We start from the raw sequence: 13,576 nt of genomic DNA, 5'->3' as shown, positions 1-13,576 counted from the left end.
GCTTAGTGGTAAGTGCTTGTCTAGAATGCATCATGCCCTGGGTTTGGTTCTTCAGTAACACTTAAACAGAAAAGGCTAGAAGTGGTGCTGTGGCTCAAGTGATAGAGTAAAAGAAGCTGGTGATAAAGTCTGAGCCTTGAGCAAAAAGCAGCTCAGGGACAGTGCCCAGGCCCTGAGTTATAGCCCCAGGACTGGGAAAAACAAAACAAAAACCACATAGCCCAGGATGGATGCTGGTGGTCACACACACCTGTAATCCTAGCTATTCAAGAGGCTGAGAGCTAGCCTGGACACAAAAGTCCCCATGAGACTGTTACCTCCAATTTACTACTCAAAAATGCAAAGTGGTGCTGTGGTTCAAAGTGGTAGAACACTAGCCTTGAGCAAAAATAGCTCAGGGACAGTGCCTAGGCCCTGAATTCCAGTCCCCTCACCAAAAAACCAAACCAAACAAAAACAAAGCATAGCCCAGTATAACATGTTTCCTTTAAGAAAGAAAAACTTACATTGCTTTATACCATTTTCCCATTTAATCATTATTTCAGTAGCTGAGGGAAGGTATCTTTTCAATTAAAATTTGGAACCAAAAATAGATGAAATAGAAATCAAAATACATGAACCTTCTACCCCTATAAAAATGATTTCGGAGCCAAATTAGTTTTTATTTTTTATACTTTACTGTTGACTCCAGGCTTTAAAATTATGATTTCTTTCTTTACATATGCAGGCTCTATGATAGGCAGCAAATGAACATTTCCTTTGCAAACAACAAAACTAAATTTTCCAACAGTTACAAAGATACAGGTTTTAAAACATTAAAAACTCCATATAGGACTGGGAAGATGGCTTAGTAGTAGAGCGCTTGCCTTGTATGCATGAGGCCCTGGGTTCAATTCCTCAGCACCACATAAGCAAAAAGAAAAAGCCGGAAGTGGTGCTGTGGCTCAAGTGGTAGAGTGCTAGCCTTGAGCTGAAGAGCTGAGGGACAGCGCCCAGGCCCAGAGTTCAGGCCCCACGACCAGACCCAAAAAACAACAAACAAACAAACAAAAACTCCATACAAATTTAACAGCACTGTGTACGTTTATTTTACATATTAACAAAAGTGACTTCTATCCTTAAGGCACTTTTATGAGAGGATGAGAAAACTGGCAAACTGTAGGCAAAGAATGAGGTAACAGCTGTTAGCTGTAACAGGATACATTACTATATTGGACTGATGGCAACTGCATTTTAACATTTTATTGGACTCACTCAGGAAGCCTTACAATTGAAGATTTCAGAGCTTCTAATAAAGCTCTATCTGCAGGAACCAGAACTTTAATCCCATTTAGATGTTTTCTTTCTCATATAACTGTGTCCTTCACTATCAATAGCTTCAGAGAGGTCCTTCTTATTGTCTTGTGTTGCATGTAGATAACCAAGATAACCCACACAAAGCGAAAGGGTTACCAATCCAAAAGCCATTACTGGTTTGTTCTGTCAAGAAAAAAATTATAAAGCCCAAGACTGAAAATCCGAAGAGATTAAAATAGTTCTTATGCTTCCCAATAAACTGACAACTCCCTACCACCCACCCAAGCAGTCCAGAAAGTGTTTCCATTATAATCACACAATCAATTCTTAATTCAATTAGCTCAACTACTGATTATTTACAGATTATAGACTCTTACTCATTCTATACAATTTCTCTATACCCTGGACATCTTGGCCATCTACTCAGTATGGTGAAAGATGAGAGATGAGCAAGAGGCACGGACACTGCTCTGGTATACTCAGCATCCTCAGTGGTATCTGTGTAATGGGGAGAAGTCCCTTAACTTCTCTGTGCCCTGTTCTTCCCATTCCCTAGCCCAATTTAGCTTACTAGTGGGTGAGGATAAAGTACACATGCAATTTTTCTTGCCCAAGAACAACTGTCAAGAGTCTTTCATAACCTAAATTAGGTAGAGCAATAGCAATAATGTATATATCCATCTCTGGGAACCTGCTCTATTATTTTAGGAAAATTTAGTGACTGGAACAGGTATTATGCAAAGCAATATAACTTGATCAAGGGTGAAGGCTGGTAGAACTTTTAAATACAGCTTCCAGAGAAGTGTTTTCTCCATTACAACTTATGATTCCTGACCTAAAATAGACACCTCATTTTGCATGTTTGTGTTCAACAAATTACTCTTTCTTAGGTTGGTGCAAACACACAACAGTGATAAAAATAGTCTAGTTTTTGTTTTGTTTTGGGCAGTCCTGGGGCTTGAACTCAGGGCCTGGGGACTGTCCCTGAATTTCTTTTTGCTCAAGGTTAGTGCTCTATCACTTGAGCTACAGTGCCGCGATCCTCAGATCTCACCCTGCTGAGTAACTAGATTACAGACATGAGCCACACCAGGGGCTCGGCTCCAAATGGCATTTTCTGCTTTGTTTCCATACCTGGTCACTACAGTAGTCACCAGGTTTGGATTTAAGACCCAAGATCTAAGACCCAGGTCTGAAACCAAAGATAATAACAAACCCTATATACATTTGAGACTATATCTTGCCTAAACATGTTTTATTTATAAATTAGGCACAGTAAGATGTTAACAATAAAACAGAAAAATTGTAACACAGCTATAAGCACATATGTGAATATGGTTCATTCTCTTGAGGCAAAAAACATTCAGGTCATTGCTGGCAGCAAAACTTGTAAAATGAAAGCATATAAGGAAGAATATTGTACTATTATTTCAAAGCTTAATTATAAAATAAACATCAAACTTTCAGCAATGAAGTAAACACATTAGTTCAAAGTTTAAAAAATATCCTATGTTGACTTAGTGATGTAAAATACCCCATTTAACCTTAAAACAATTTACACTAACTACTATAAAATTTTAAATCTCAGTTTCATAATAACTTCATTTTTTGTTGTTGTTGGTCACAGAGGTTGAACTCAGGGTCTGGGTGCTGTCCCTAAACTCTTTTGCTCCAGGCTAGCATTCTACCACTTTGAGCCACAGCACCACTTCTGGTTTTCTGGTGGTTAATTGAAAAATCTTGTCGACTTTTCTGCCCAGGTTGGCTTTGAACTGCAATCCTCACATTTCAGCCTCCTGAGTACCTAGGATTACAGGTGTGAGCCACCAACTCCTGGCTGATTTTATTTTAAACTAGAAGATACATTTTCAAAAAGAAATTCATTAAATCAAATATACTCAAACAATATAAATGATAAGCTACATCCTCAACAGTATACAAATGTGTATTTTAGAATTTTTCACGAAGTGTTTACGGTATCAGCTGGGTGTAGGTGCCTCACACCTGTAATCCTAGCTATTCATGAGGCTGAGATCTGAGGGTCAAGATTGGAAGCTAGCCTGGGCAGAAAAACATCCAAGAGACTCTATCTCCAATTAACCACAAAAAGGGGAACCGAAGGTATGCTCAAATGGTGAAGTGTTGGCCTTGAGCAAAAGAGCTCAGACAGTGCCCTGGCCTGGAGTTCAAGCCCTAGTACCAGCATAAACAGACACACAAAAGTTTATGATATCAGATGAATGGTAAGAAATTAGTAAAGACTAGATTGCAGCCTGTAAGACTTACAAGCTTTTCATTTTGGTCTCCGTTTCAGTGGAAGGTCTTATTTAATAGCAGGTTATTAAACCATAAAATTACTTTCATATTAATGCAACATCAATTGGAGTTAATAAATTAAAATGTAACCATTTTCATTATTATACCCATATGCCTGAAAAACAATGTCTTAAATACATATTTATAGGTAAAGCAGCATTTAGCATTTTCCTTTCACTTGTTTTAATTCAGAAAGGTCTTATTAGTCAACAGAAAATATCCACAATAAGAGCATATTACTAAAGAAAAATAGGAGCTACTTCTCATTGCTGATTAAAGTTATATCCTGTCTTTCTTACAGGTTTAATGAAGAGCTCTGGATTCACAGCTCGAAATAAGGTCGTTGTACGAACACTTCTGAGCCCTGGGTTTGGAAAGTCTTTCTCTTTGGGTGGTTCCTTTTTAACTGCTGGAGGCTCAGGTGCTGAAGACATCTTGACTAACGATGATTACCTAAAAACAAGATATTTTTCTTTCGTAATTCTTTGACAAACTTTTTTTTTTTTTTTTAAAAAAATAAAGCCACTAAAAAAATAAAAATCAAATACGTTCTTCTTTTGAATTCTGGATTAGCACAAAAAGTGGATGTCAATTCTGTCCAAGTGATGTTTTAAACTTAATTCAGTAAAATTATTTTAACCTAAAAAAAAAAAAAACCCAACCCGAAATCAAACCAATAAACCATGAAGCTGACAGAAGTCTGGAGAATGGTTATTTGACACTAAGCCAGTACTACATGGAGGAAAGTACCATGGATAATCCCTTGCTCCATGGGCCCACCCAAGCATCCGCTGTCCCAAGCAGTAAGGGTAAATAACTAGTTGTTTCTATTCACTCCTCCTTTGCTTATCAGCAACTCTCTGGAAAGAATATGTTCTGTACACTCCTTAGTCTAAATATCCTTTCTCTTTCAGTTGTTCTAAATCTGTTCTATTAGAACCAAGTATGTCTGTAATCTTCTGGTTCTTCTAATTTGAAGCATTAACATTTTGTATTTTTTCCAGGTGTCATTATTCCTGTCATCCAATGCCTAAGGTGGGAGATAGGAAGTAGAGAAAACTTTCCAAAGGCTGAAATTAATGATAATAAAAGATAAAACTCTTTGGGAGACATGCCACAACTTCCTGTACAATAAAGTTATGTAGGGTCAAACATTCACATGTAATTCACTGGTGCTTGTTTTGTGTAAGTACTCTTTATTCATTAGTTTTCTATTTCATATACTACAAAAATATGCAGTTTTGAGAAAATCAGACCAGTTGTTCAAACAATTTGTGCTGCAGTGATCAAAAAGCATTCACTTACAAGCACTTGGTAGGTAAATACCTTGTCATGAACATCTGCTTGAAGGTGAATTCTCCTCTACAAATGTTCACTGTAAGCTGTTTCACTTTTTTTTTTTTGTCGGTAGTGGGGCTTGAACTCTGGGCCTGGGCGCTGTCCCTCAGCTCTTCAGCTCAAGGCAAGCGCTCTACCACTTGAGCTACAGCGCCACTTCCAGTTTTCTGGTGGTTTTATTGGAGATAGGAGTCTCACGGTCTCTCCTGCCCGGGCTGGCTTTGAACTGCGATCCTCAGATCTCAGCCTCCTGAGTAGCTAGGATTACAGGCATGAGCCACCAGCGCTCGGCTTCTGTTTCACTTTTTTCTCCATGCATATTTTGGTTATTATTACTGATGTTTTCATCATCACTACAGTTTTGTGATCCCATTGTTACTTCAGTGAGTATTTCTGTAGAAATTTCAAGAGGTGCTAATTCCTGAGGAACAGGTGGTTGCCTGTAGTCACAAATTCTTCAAAATTAAATTGGTTTGGGATACCAGTGACAGTAGCAATTGAATATTACATGGTTTAACTATCACAATAGCTGCAATCTTCCAGGAGTACTTCAGGGATCCCACATGTTACTGCTGTAGGTGACTTTGCAGACATCTGACTCCAAGAAGTCATGTCAATAGATGCTTCATGATGCTTCCATTTTTACCTCCTTACCTAAATTCTGAACTTTTTCTTCCCACCTGGTTTCAGTAATGAACTTTCAAAATGTGAATTATAGATAGCTTCATCTGAAGGCTGCAGAACGATGGAGTTTGAAGATGAAAACTCAACACATACACTATCCAACTTAGCGAGTGTTGTGGGCATATGGTTGTTTTGATAAAAAAGATACTATCTTCTGTTCCTGTCCATTCTTCTCAGTCATTAGTAAGTTTGTCATCATCTGGGCATGTTATTTCCTTGATAATTACAAGGAAACAAATGAACAGTTCTGGCAATTAGCCAACTTGCCAAATGGCAGTGCTATAAAATGCATTATATAGAATAAAGCAGTCATCCATTTGTCCCTTCCTTACAAATCCATATAAGAATATAAGATAACTACTAAAGCAGTTTCCTCAGCTTTTAAATTTTCAAGCTGTAACCAGTGGATTTTTTACTTCTCCTGCATACCAGTTACTACTTTTATCTGGTTTAATTCACTATGGGAAACTTCTAAAATAATTCTGTAACAGCCAGTGCACATTTGCTTGAAGTCACCATGTCCAAAGTTGACAAAAATCGATGCTTTCTGTTGCTCAAGTGGTACTGTTGAAGGCACATTTCTTCGAACGTTTAATACTATACAAACAGCTATGAAGGAACTTTCCACCTTTTAGTCCCACAATCTCAAAAATTTTCTCTTCAGTTGGGCACTGGTGTCTCATGCTTGTAATCCTATCTACTCAAATGGCTAAGATTTGAGGATCAAGGCTTGAAACCAGCCCAACCAGACAAATCTGAGACTCTTCTCTAATCAACCAGCAGAAGCCAGAAGTGAAGAGGTGGTTCAAGTGGTAGAATGCTAGCTTTGAGCCAAAAAGCCAATGATAAAGCCCAGGTCCAGAGTTCAAGCCCCACGACCGACAAAAAAAAAAAAAAAAAAACCATGATGGAAGGATGATGATACACACACACACACACCACACATAAATGTATTTAGACTTTAAGTAATAAGTTTTGACTGCCAGGTACCTTAACCTGTTAGCAGTGATGTTTCTATGCTTAAATCCTATCAAGACTACAAATGTGGGGAAAGAGTAAATTTTTAAAAATCACTGAAGTAAAATTGTAATTTGAGATGATTATCAGGCCCTATCTGTAAGAAATGTACAAAGAAAATAGTTCTAACACCTAATGCCACACCATTAGCACTGACTCACAGCCTCAGAGTTTACTACAACTGTGGCTAGTGGGGGGGGGGGGGAAACTAGGAAGGCCCCAAAAAGCAAACATATCAAAGTAAAAAATCTAACCAGAAACCAAACAGCTTTTTCCTTTTATTATTAGAAAGTAGCTGCATGTAATTAAAACAAAGATATCCTATGGAAAGTAGTCTGAAGTTGCTCACAGGGAAGACCAAGTAATGGGGGAAGCGGGTCCACAGAGTACACATCATAGAGCACAGAAAGGCCTCAGAGCAGTTTATCATGTACACTTTGTGAGGATGGCAATGTGCTGGGAATGACAGATTGTTAAATCACTCTATATTTCACACACACATATGTATATATACACATACACATGCATACATACATATATGGAGACACATAGTCAACACAAATTTCACTAGTAGGTAAGTATCCCTTACATGCAATGCTTGGGACCAAATATGTTTAAGAATTTATTTTGGCTCTTAGAATATTTGCATATAGTGAGATATCCAGGGAACGAGACCCAAGCTTTAACATAATATTCTGTAAGATTTTGTATAAACCTTATACATATAGCCTAAAGGTAATTTACACTATATTTTTAATAATGTGGGCATGAAATAAGGGCTGTGTACAAGTGACTGTTCAGAAAGCAAAGACATCTCTATCTCAGCCACCCACATGAATGTTCTGTGATTGTTTGGCCTCACCCTCATTCCTGATTCTGAATTCATATGCTATTAGTGACTGAATCATTTTCTCCCTCTTACTCATACACAAGTAGTGAGTAAAAACCATGGTCTAACGCTGTACAGTGAAATCGTGTGCACTAGGGAACTAAGTAGCACAGCAGTGGCCGCTAAATCCCATGTCAGCGTCAAACAGCACCTGTGTTTGATTAAAAAGCAACTGGGCCCTGTATATATATATTTTTAAGTAGCTAAGCAGTTGAGGGACCAGGAAGTGGGCTCTCTAGGGATGAGGAAGCATTCTGCTGGGTGGCACTTTTAAATGGTTTTCCTAGAGTCATCTGTCTCATTAACAACCTTTTTTGTCTTAGAAGTCTCCCTTTGATTTTATAAACAGACATGACTTCTTGTTCCGTTATGAATGTACGTTGCTCTAGTCCTTTGATAAGCCCATCACATAGCTGCACCATATCGTCAAGGGGCACTTTCCCTGCAGTGTTCACCATACTGTCTTCATCATCACTATTATTACCATGATCACCTTGATTCTCAGCCCTTTCATCCATTTCACCCTTGGTCAATGACTGAACAACTGAAGACTCATTACTGTTAGTGCATTTCTCCACAGCTTTGGTACCAGACGACTTATCACCATAAATATTTAAAAATTTAATGCCATGTCTTTTCTTAAATTTCTGCAGCCAGCCTGTTGAATACTCACAATTCCCTTCAATTTTTAATTCACTGTGATAGATCTTTGCTTGCTTCATGATCAACACACCATTCAGTGGCATGTGCTCATTGCGACGCTTGTGGATCCACTCTTTCAATACTCGATCAAGGTCTTCATTTTTTGCTTTATGTAGTGTTTTTCTATCCTTCATTAACTTTGGCTCATCACTTTCTGCATAGAACTTCAACAGTTTATCCTTCTGTTTCTTTAAGTCATATATAGTAGTCATTCCAACACCATATTCTTCAGTAAGATGTTTTACACTTACACCACTGTCCAACTTTTCCAATAGCTTCACTTTTTGTGCTATAGATAAACATAAATGCTTCCTCTTTTTCTTATCACTGTTACCCATAGGGATATCTGATGGTCTTTTTGACATTTTCAGTGTTATCATTATTCCACAGAGCAACATAGAAGCAAAAAATTACAGCAAGTAGAGTACAAAGGTCTTGGCTCCATTAGGATGGTGGTGCCTGTCATAGGCATACTGGGCCTGCATGCATGCCATTTCATTACCCAGTGAGAGCATATACAGAAAAGAATTACTGCAGCCCAAGGGGCCTGAGGTTATATTTTTCTCTTGGGGATGCTGAATAAACTGCACACTGTGTACTTTTTTCTTGACTTCAACCTGACACTTGAGGTCAAGTGTGAATTTTCCATTTGTGGCATCAAGTTGACATTCAAAAGTTTCAGATTTTACGGTACTTCAGAGTTCCAATTTTCAGATTGGAATGCTCAACCTGTATTTTGAAATTAAAAGGATGCAGTGGTGGTGAATGTCATGGAATTCAACCTATGGTAGAGGTCAATAAAAAAAAAGCCATATCAATCTCTCCAGTGGTCTAACACAAATTCTAATAATTTTAGTTCCAAGATTCCTTGAACTATTTTTCTCCTGAAAAAAACCTATATTTCCTTTGTAATAAATTATGAAAATAAGCAATCAAGGTCATATTCACGTTCTCCTTAATAAAGCACTGTCTTTTGTTTTTACCCAATTGGCAAAGAATACTTGGACTGCAAAACCATATGCATACTTGAAAAGAGCCAATATAACCACAATTTCCATTGCTTTTGATACTTTCTGTAAAGGAAAAAAGTAATATTTTTCATTATTTTACTTTTTATTGTAAGTAGGGCTAGTCAGCTTAGTTTTACTATTTTTTTTCTTTTTGAGCCAAGCAATGAAGACTGTAAAATAGTCCTTCCAAAATTGCAAGAATTTGCTTATATTTATAACACTAGTAAGAAAATTTTCATAAGTACATATACTATCAAAAAAAAAAGAGATTACTGGGACCAAAAAATGTGTTAGTAGCCAAGAATTTGTTACATATATAAAACCACAAAGAATAGAAAATCTTTTCCATGTGTTTCTCATTTGACTAGCACATGTATACAGCTGTGTATGTATGAAGAACACAAAATCTCTCAGCTGTTTCTTCACAGATGGGTAGGTACACTGGAAAAAACAAAACTCTTAAACAAGTGAAACTATAAGCTACTAATCTAGGAATAAAAACTGACTATTTCCGAGTGTAGAAAAGCTGAAAAACAAATCATATGCTCACAAAACATAGGAAGAAGCTGTTCAGTTACTTTTGGTCATAGGGCTTGAACTCAGGGCCTGGATGCTGTCCTTGAGCTCTTCTCCTCAAGGCTAGTGCTCTATCACTTTGAGCCACAGCTGCACTTCCCATTTTCTGGTGGCTAATTGGAGATGAGTCTCTTGGACTTTCCTGCCCAGGCTAGCTTTGAACTGCGATCCTCAGATCTCAGCACCCTCAGTAGCTATGATTACAAAGCCATCAGTGCCCTGGTGAATAGGTTATTCTGACACTGCCACTCAGATGAAATGATAACAAAAAGGATATTACCATCAGACCTTCCTAAGTCTCATCATGTCCTCCAACTTCTCCCTCCACACTACTGGAGGTAACTAACTTATTTGCATATAACAATAATCAGCTTCTACTTATATATTTTATTTTTATGCTGAATTAAAGTGTCTACGTAGGATTCTCCTTTATTGTATTAAAAGGTGAATCATGGGCTGGGAAAGTGGCTCAGTGGTAGAGTGCTTGTCTCACATGCATGAGGCCCTGGGTTCAATTCTTCACCACATAAGCAGAAAAAGCCAGAAGTGGTGCTGTAGCTCAAGTGGTAGAGCGCTAGCCTTGAGCTGAAGAGCTGAGAGACAGCGCCCAGACCCAGAGTTCAGGCCCCATGACTGACAAAAGAAAAAAAAATAGGGGGGGAAAACCATACATATAAAACATCTTACAGGAGGGGAAGGAAATGATACATTGTTCTAAAATAATTCAGTTTTGAACTATGTGCCAGCCAACTTGCCAAGTAATAAATCAGGCACTGTAGGCTGTGTGATCTTATTTTCTCTCTCTTATTTTTTTTTGGTCCAGTCGTGGGCCTGAACTCTAGGCCAGGACACTGTCCCTCAGCTCTTCAGCTCAAGGCTAGCACTCTACCACTTAAGCCACAGTGCCACTTCTGGCTTTTTTCTTTTTGCTTATGTGGTGCTGAGGAATCAAACCCAGGGCCTCAAGCATGCAAGGCAAGTGCTCTACCACTGAGCCACCTTCCCAGCCCTTATTTTCTCTTTTTCCTATGAATGACTTATTTACTTATGACAAGAAACTGCTATTTGTATATGTGTGAGCATATATACATATACAGGATATGCATATATATTACTTTCCATATATTTTGTGTATGTATACACACACACACACACACACACACACACACACACGCATGTATCTATACTTAAACATAAAAAAACCTGCCTAGGCTGGGAATGTGGCTTAGTGGTAAAGTGCTTGCCTTGCAATGCATGAAGGCCTGGGTTCGATTCCTTAGTACCACATAAACAGAAAAACCCAGACAAGGAGCTGTTGCTTGTAGTAGAGTGCTAACCTTGAGCAAACAGCAGCTCAGGGATAGTGCCTAGGCCCCAAGTTCAAGCCCAGGGCTGGGGAAAAAAAACAATAAACTAGCCTATATAAAAAAAAAGTATACTATGCTGCTCCACATACCTTACATATCCCTTCCTGGTAAAATGTTCCATTTACCTTTTCCTCTGTCCTTCCTTCCTGGGAAGGAAACATGCAATGTGAAAAGGCAACAGTAGAGATCCAGGACCGGCCCCTTTACACAACTCTTGGGGGCATTTGTATCTTGTGTGAGAATGGAGCTCCATCAATTACAATAATCCATAGTACTAAAAGCTAGGCAGAACCAGGACTGGTCATTTTTGAGTGAGTTTTCTCTACCTGCTTTTGCTTTGGGGATAATCTAGAATGTGTCTAACTGATATATTGTACCTGAAAATTAGATCAGGATATAAAGAATGTAAGAATTTGGGTGGAAGTCCATTATCTAATATAATTTTAGAAATAAACTCTTCTACAGATAAAATTACAATGACAGAATGTTTAAGAGCAGAAACCTTAGCAATCATCAAAACCTTTTTTTTTAAAAGATTCAGGGAGGGCTGGGAAGGTGGCTCAATGGTAGCGTGCTTGCCTTGCATGCATGAGGCCCTGGGTTCCATTCCTCAGCACCACATACCCAGAAAAAAAAATGCCAGAAGTGGCGCTGTGGCTCAAGTGGTACAGTGCTAGCCTAGAGCTGAAGGACAGCACCCAGGCCCAGAGTTCAAGCCCCACGACCGCCTAAAAATAAAAGATTCAGGGAATTATTAAATGGAAACAACATATATTTTATTAGGTCCTAGCCCAGGACTGGAATTGGTCCCTGACACTTTTGCTCAATGGCTAGTGTTCTACTGACTCAGCCAGGCCTCCAATCCAAGGAAACTATTTTAATATGAATAAAATCAGTTTCACATTATCTTAGCAGACAAGAAAGTAACTTGCAATCTGCTGCAGAACACCTTTAAAATGAAAGAGATAAGCTTAGGATAGAAATCAGAGGCTTTTAAAGCTTGACTGACTCTAAGGGAGTTTCAAATCTTTATTATTATTTTTTTTTAACGTGCCAAGTAGTAAGGCTAGAACTCAGAGCCTTGTCTCTCTCTCTTGTCTTTTCCCCTTCAAAACTGGCTATCCAAGATACTCTTCCAGCCTTTGGCTGGTTAATTACAGAAAGGAGTCTAGACTTACTTACTGTAGGCCTACTTTAGTTCACAATTTTTTTTTTTTGGTCGGTCGTGGGGCTTGAACTCTGGGCTTGAGTGCTATCCCTCAGCTCGTCAGCTCAAGGCGAGCGCTCTACTGCTTGAGCCACAGCGCCACTTCCTGTAGGCCTACTTTAAACCACAATCCTCACACCTCAGCCTTCAGAGTATTGGGATTAGAGGCTTGAGCCAACACTCTCAGCTTTCAAATCTTGTGTGTGTGTGTTGTGTGTGTGATACTGAGTGCAGGTACTGGGGCTTGAACTAGGGGCTTTGCACTTTTATTTGGCTTTTTCACCTGTGGCTGATGCTCTACCACTCAAGCCACACCTCTCCTTCCGGGTCTTTGCAGGTTAACTGGAAGATAAGAACCTCTCCATTTGTCTGCTAGGCATGACTACGAACTAGGATCCTTGTATCTAAGCTTCTGGACTATCTGGGAATCTGGAGGCAAACCACCAGATACAGCTTCAAATCTTACCTTTGATAACAGGTGTGGATTGAGGTACGTGGATTAACTGACAAGTATGAAAAGGATACGAGGTTCAGAACACAGAAACCACTGTCACCCTCACGATTTAGTCCCACTTTCCACCCTCCTTTAAACTAAGAGCATCTCGGCCAAAGCCATTGTCTATTGGTAGGAAGAGGGTGGGATTCGCCCAAGATCTTCCCGTTTCCAGACCACTCCTGCCATCTCAATTCCCTGTTCTACACGGACAGCAAGACTGCATTTACGCGTTATTATAAGACCTAAGAAACATAAAGAGGCTTTTCATGTGAGATGTGTCTCCAAGGAGGAGGAGGTCTTCCAGCCCTTGGCCAGAGGCACATGCCTGTGAATGCTGGCTACTCATAGGGCTGGGCTCTGGGGACTGAGGCAGCAAAGTCCATGAACCTCCCCTTCTCCAATGAACCAGGAAGAGAGAAATAATACAAAGTGGAGGCGCGGTTCAAGGAGGAGAACGCCAGCCCTGGGCAGAGAAAGCGAAGGGACCCCCGGGGAACCGAGGCCCTGGGTTCGAGCCCTGGCACAAACCCCCCTTCGCTTCTATGTACCGTACCCGAAAAATGGAGGACGGTTTAGTCAAAGGCGGTGGCAGACCGTCGGGGGGCCTCGGCCGTCCCCTCCCTCCCCGAGGGCCGGCGCCTGGGCACACGCGCGCGCGCCGGGCTCCAAACCGCTGCC

At 39.6% G+C, this 13,576-nt stretch overlaps 1 protein-coding gene across 4 annotated transcripts; it reads right to left on the bottom strand.

The window, feature by feature from the left end:
* Nucleotides 1-1,064: 1,064 nt before the first annotated feature.
* On the bottom strand, nt 1,065-13,570 carry Smim8 (small integral membrane protein 8). Of its 4 annotated transcripts, XM_013032883.1 has the most exons (4): nt 13,452-13,570; nt 8,842-8,971; nt 3,912-4,065; nt 1,065-1,479 (listed from the first exon to the last, which is right to left on the bottom strand). In XM_013032883.1, the coding sequence occupies exons 3-4, from the start codon at nt 4,044-4,046 to the stop codon at nt 1,321-1,323; spliced, it is 294 nt and encodes a 97-aa protein (XP_012888337.1). In that variant the 5' UTR covers nt 4,047-4,065; nt 8,842-8,971; nt 13,452-13,570; the 3' UTR covers nt 1,065-1,320. The 4 variants fall into 4 exon arrangements, with proteins under 4 accessions (XP_012888337.1, XP_012888335.1, XP_012888336.1 ...); XM_013032881.1 differs by lacking the exon at nt 8,842-8,971; XM_013032882.1 differs by lacking the exon at nt 13,452-13,570 and having other exon boundaries at nt 8,842-9,020.
* Nucleotides 13,571-13,576: the final 6 nt, after the last annotated feature.

The sequence above is a fragment of the Dipodomys ordii genome, unplaced genomic scaffold (assembly GCF_000151885.1).
Source record: "Dipodomys ordii isolate 6190 unplaced genomic scaffold, Dord_2.0 Scaffold158, whole genome shotgun sequence".
Classification (NCBI taxonomy): Eukaryota; Metazoa; Chordata; class Mammalia; order Rodentia; family Heteromyidae; genus Dipodomys; species Dipodomys ordii.
The sequence above is the reverse complement of the archived record's forward strand: the minus strand, read 5'-3'. Positions and strand labels throughout refer to the sequence as shown.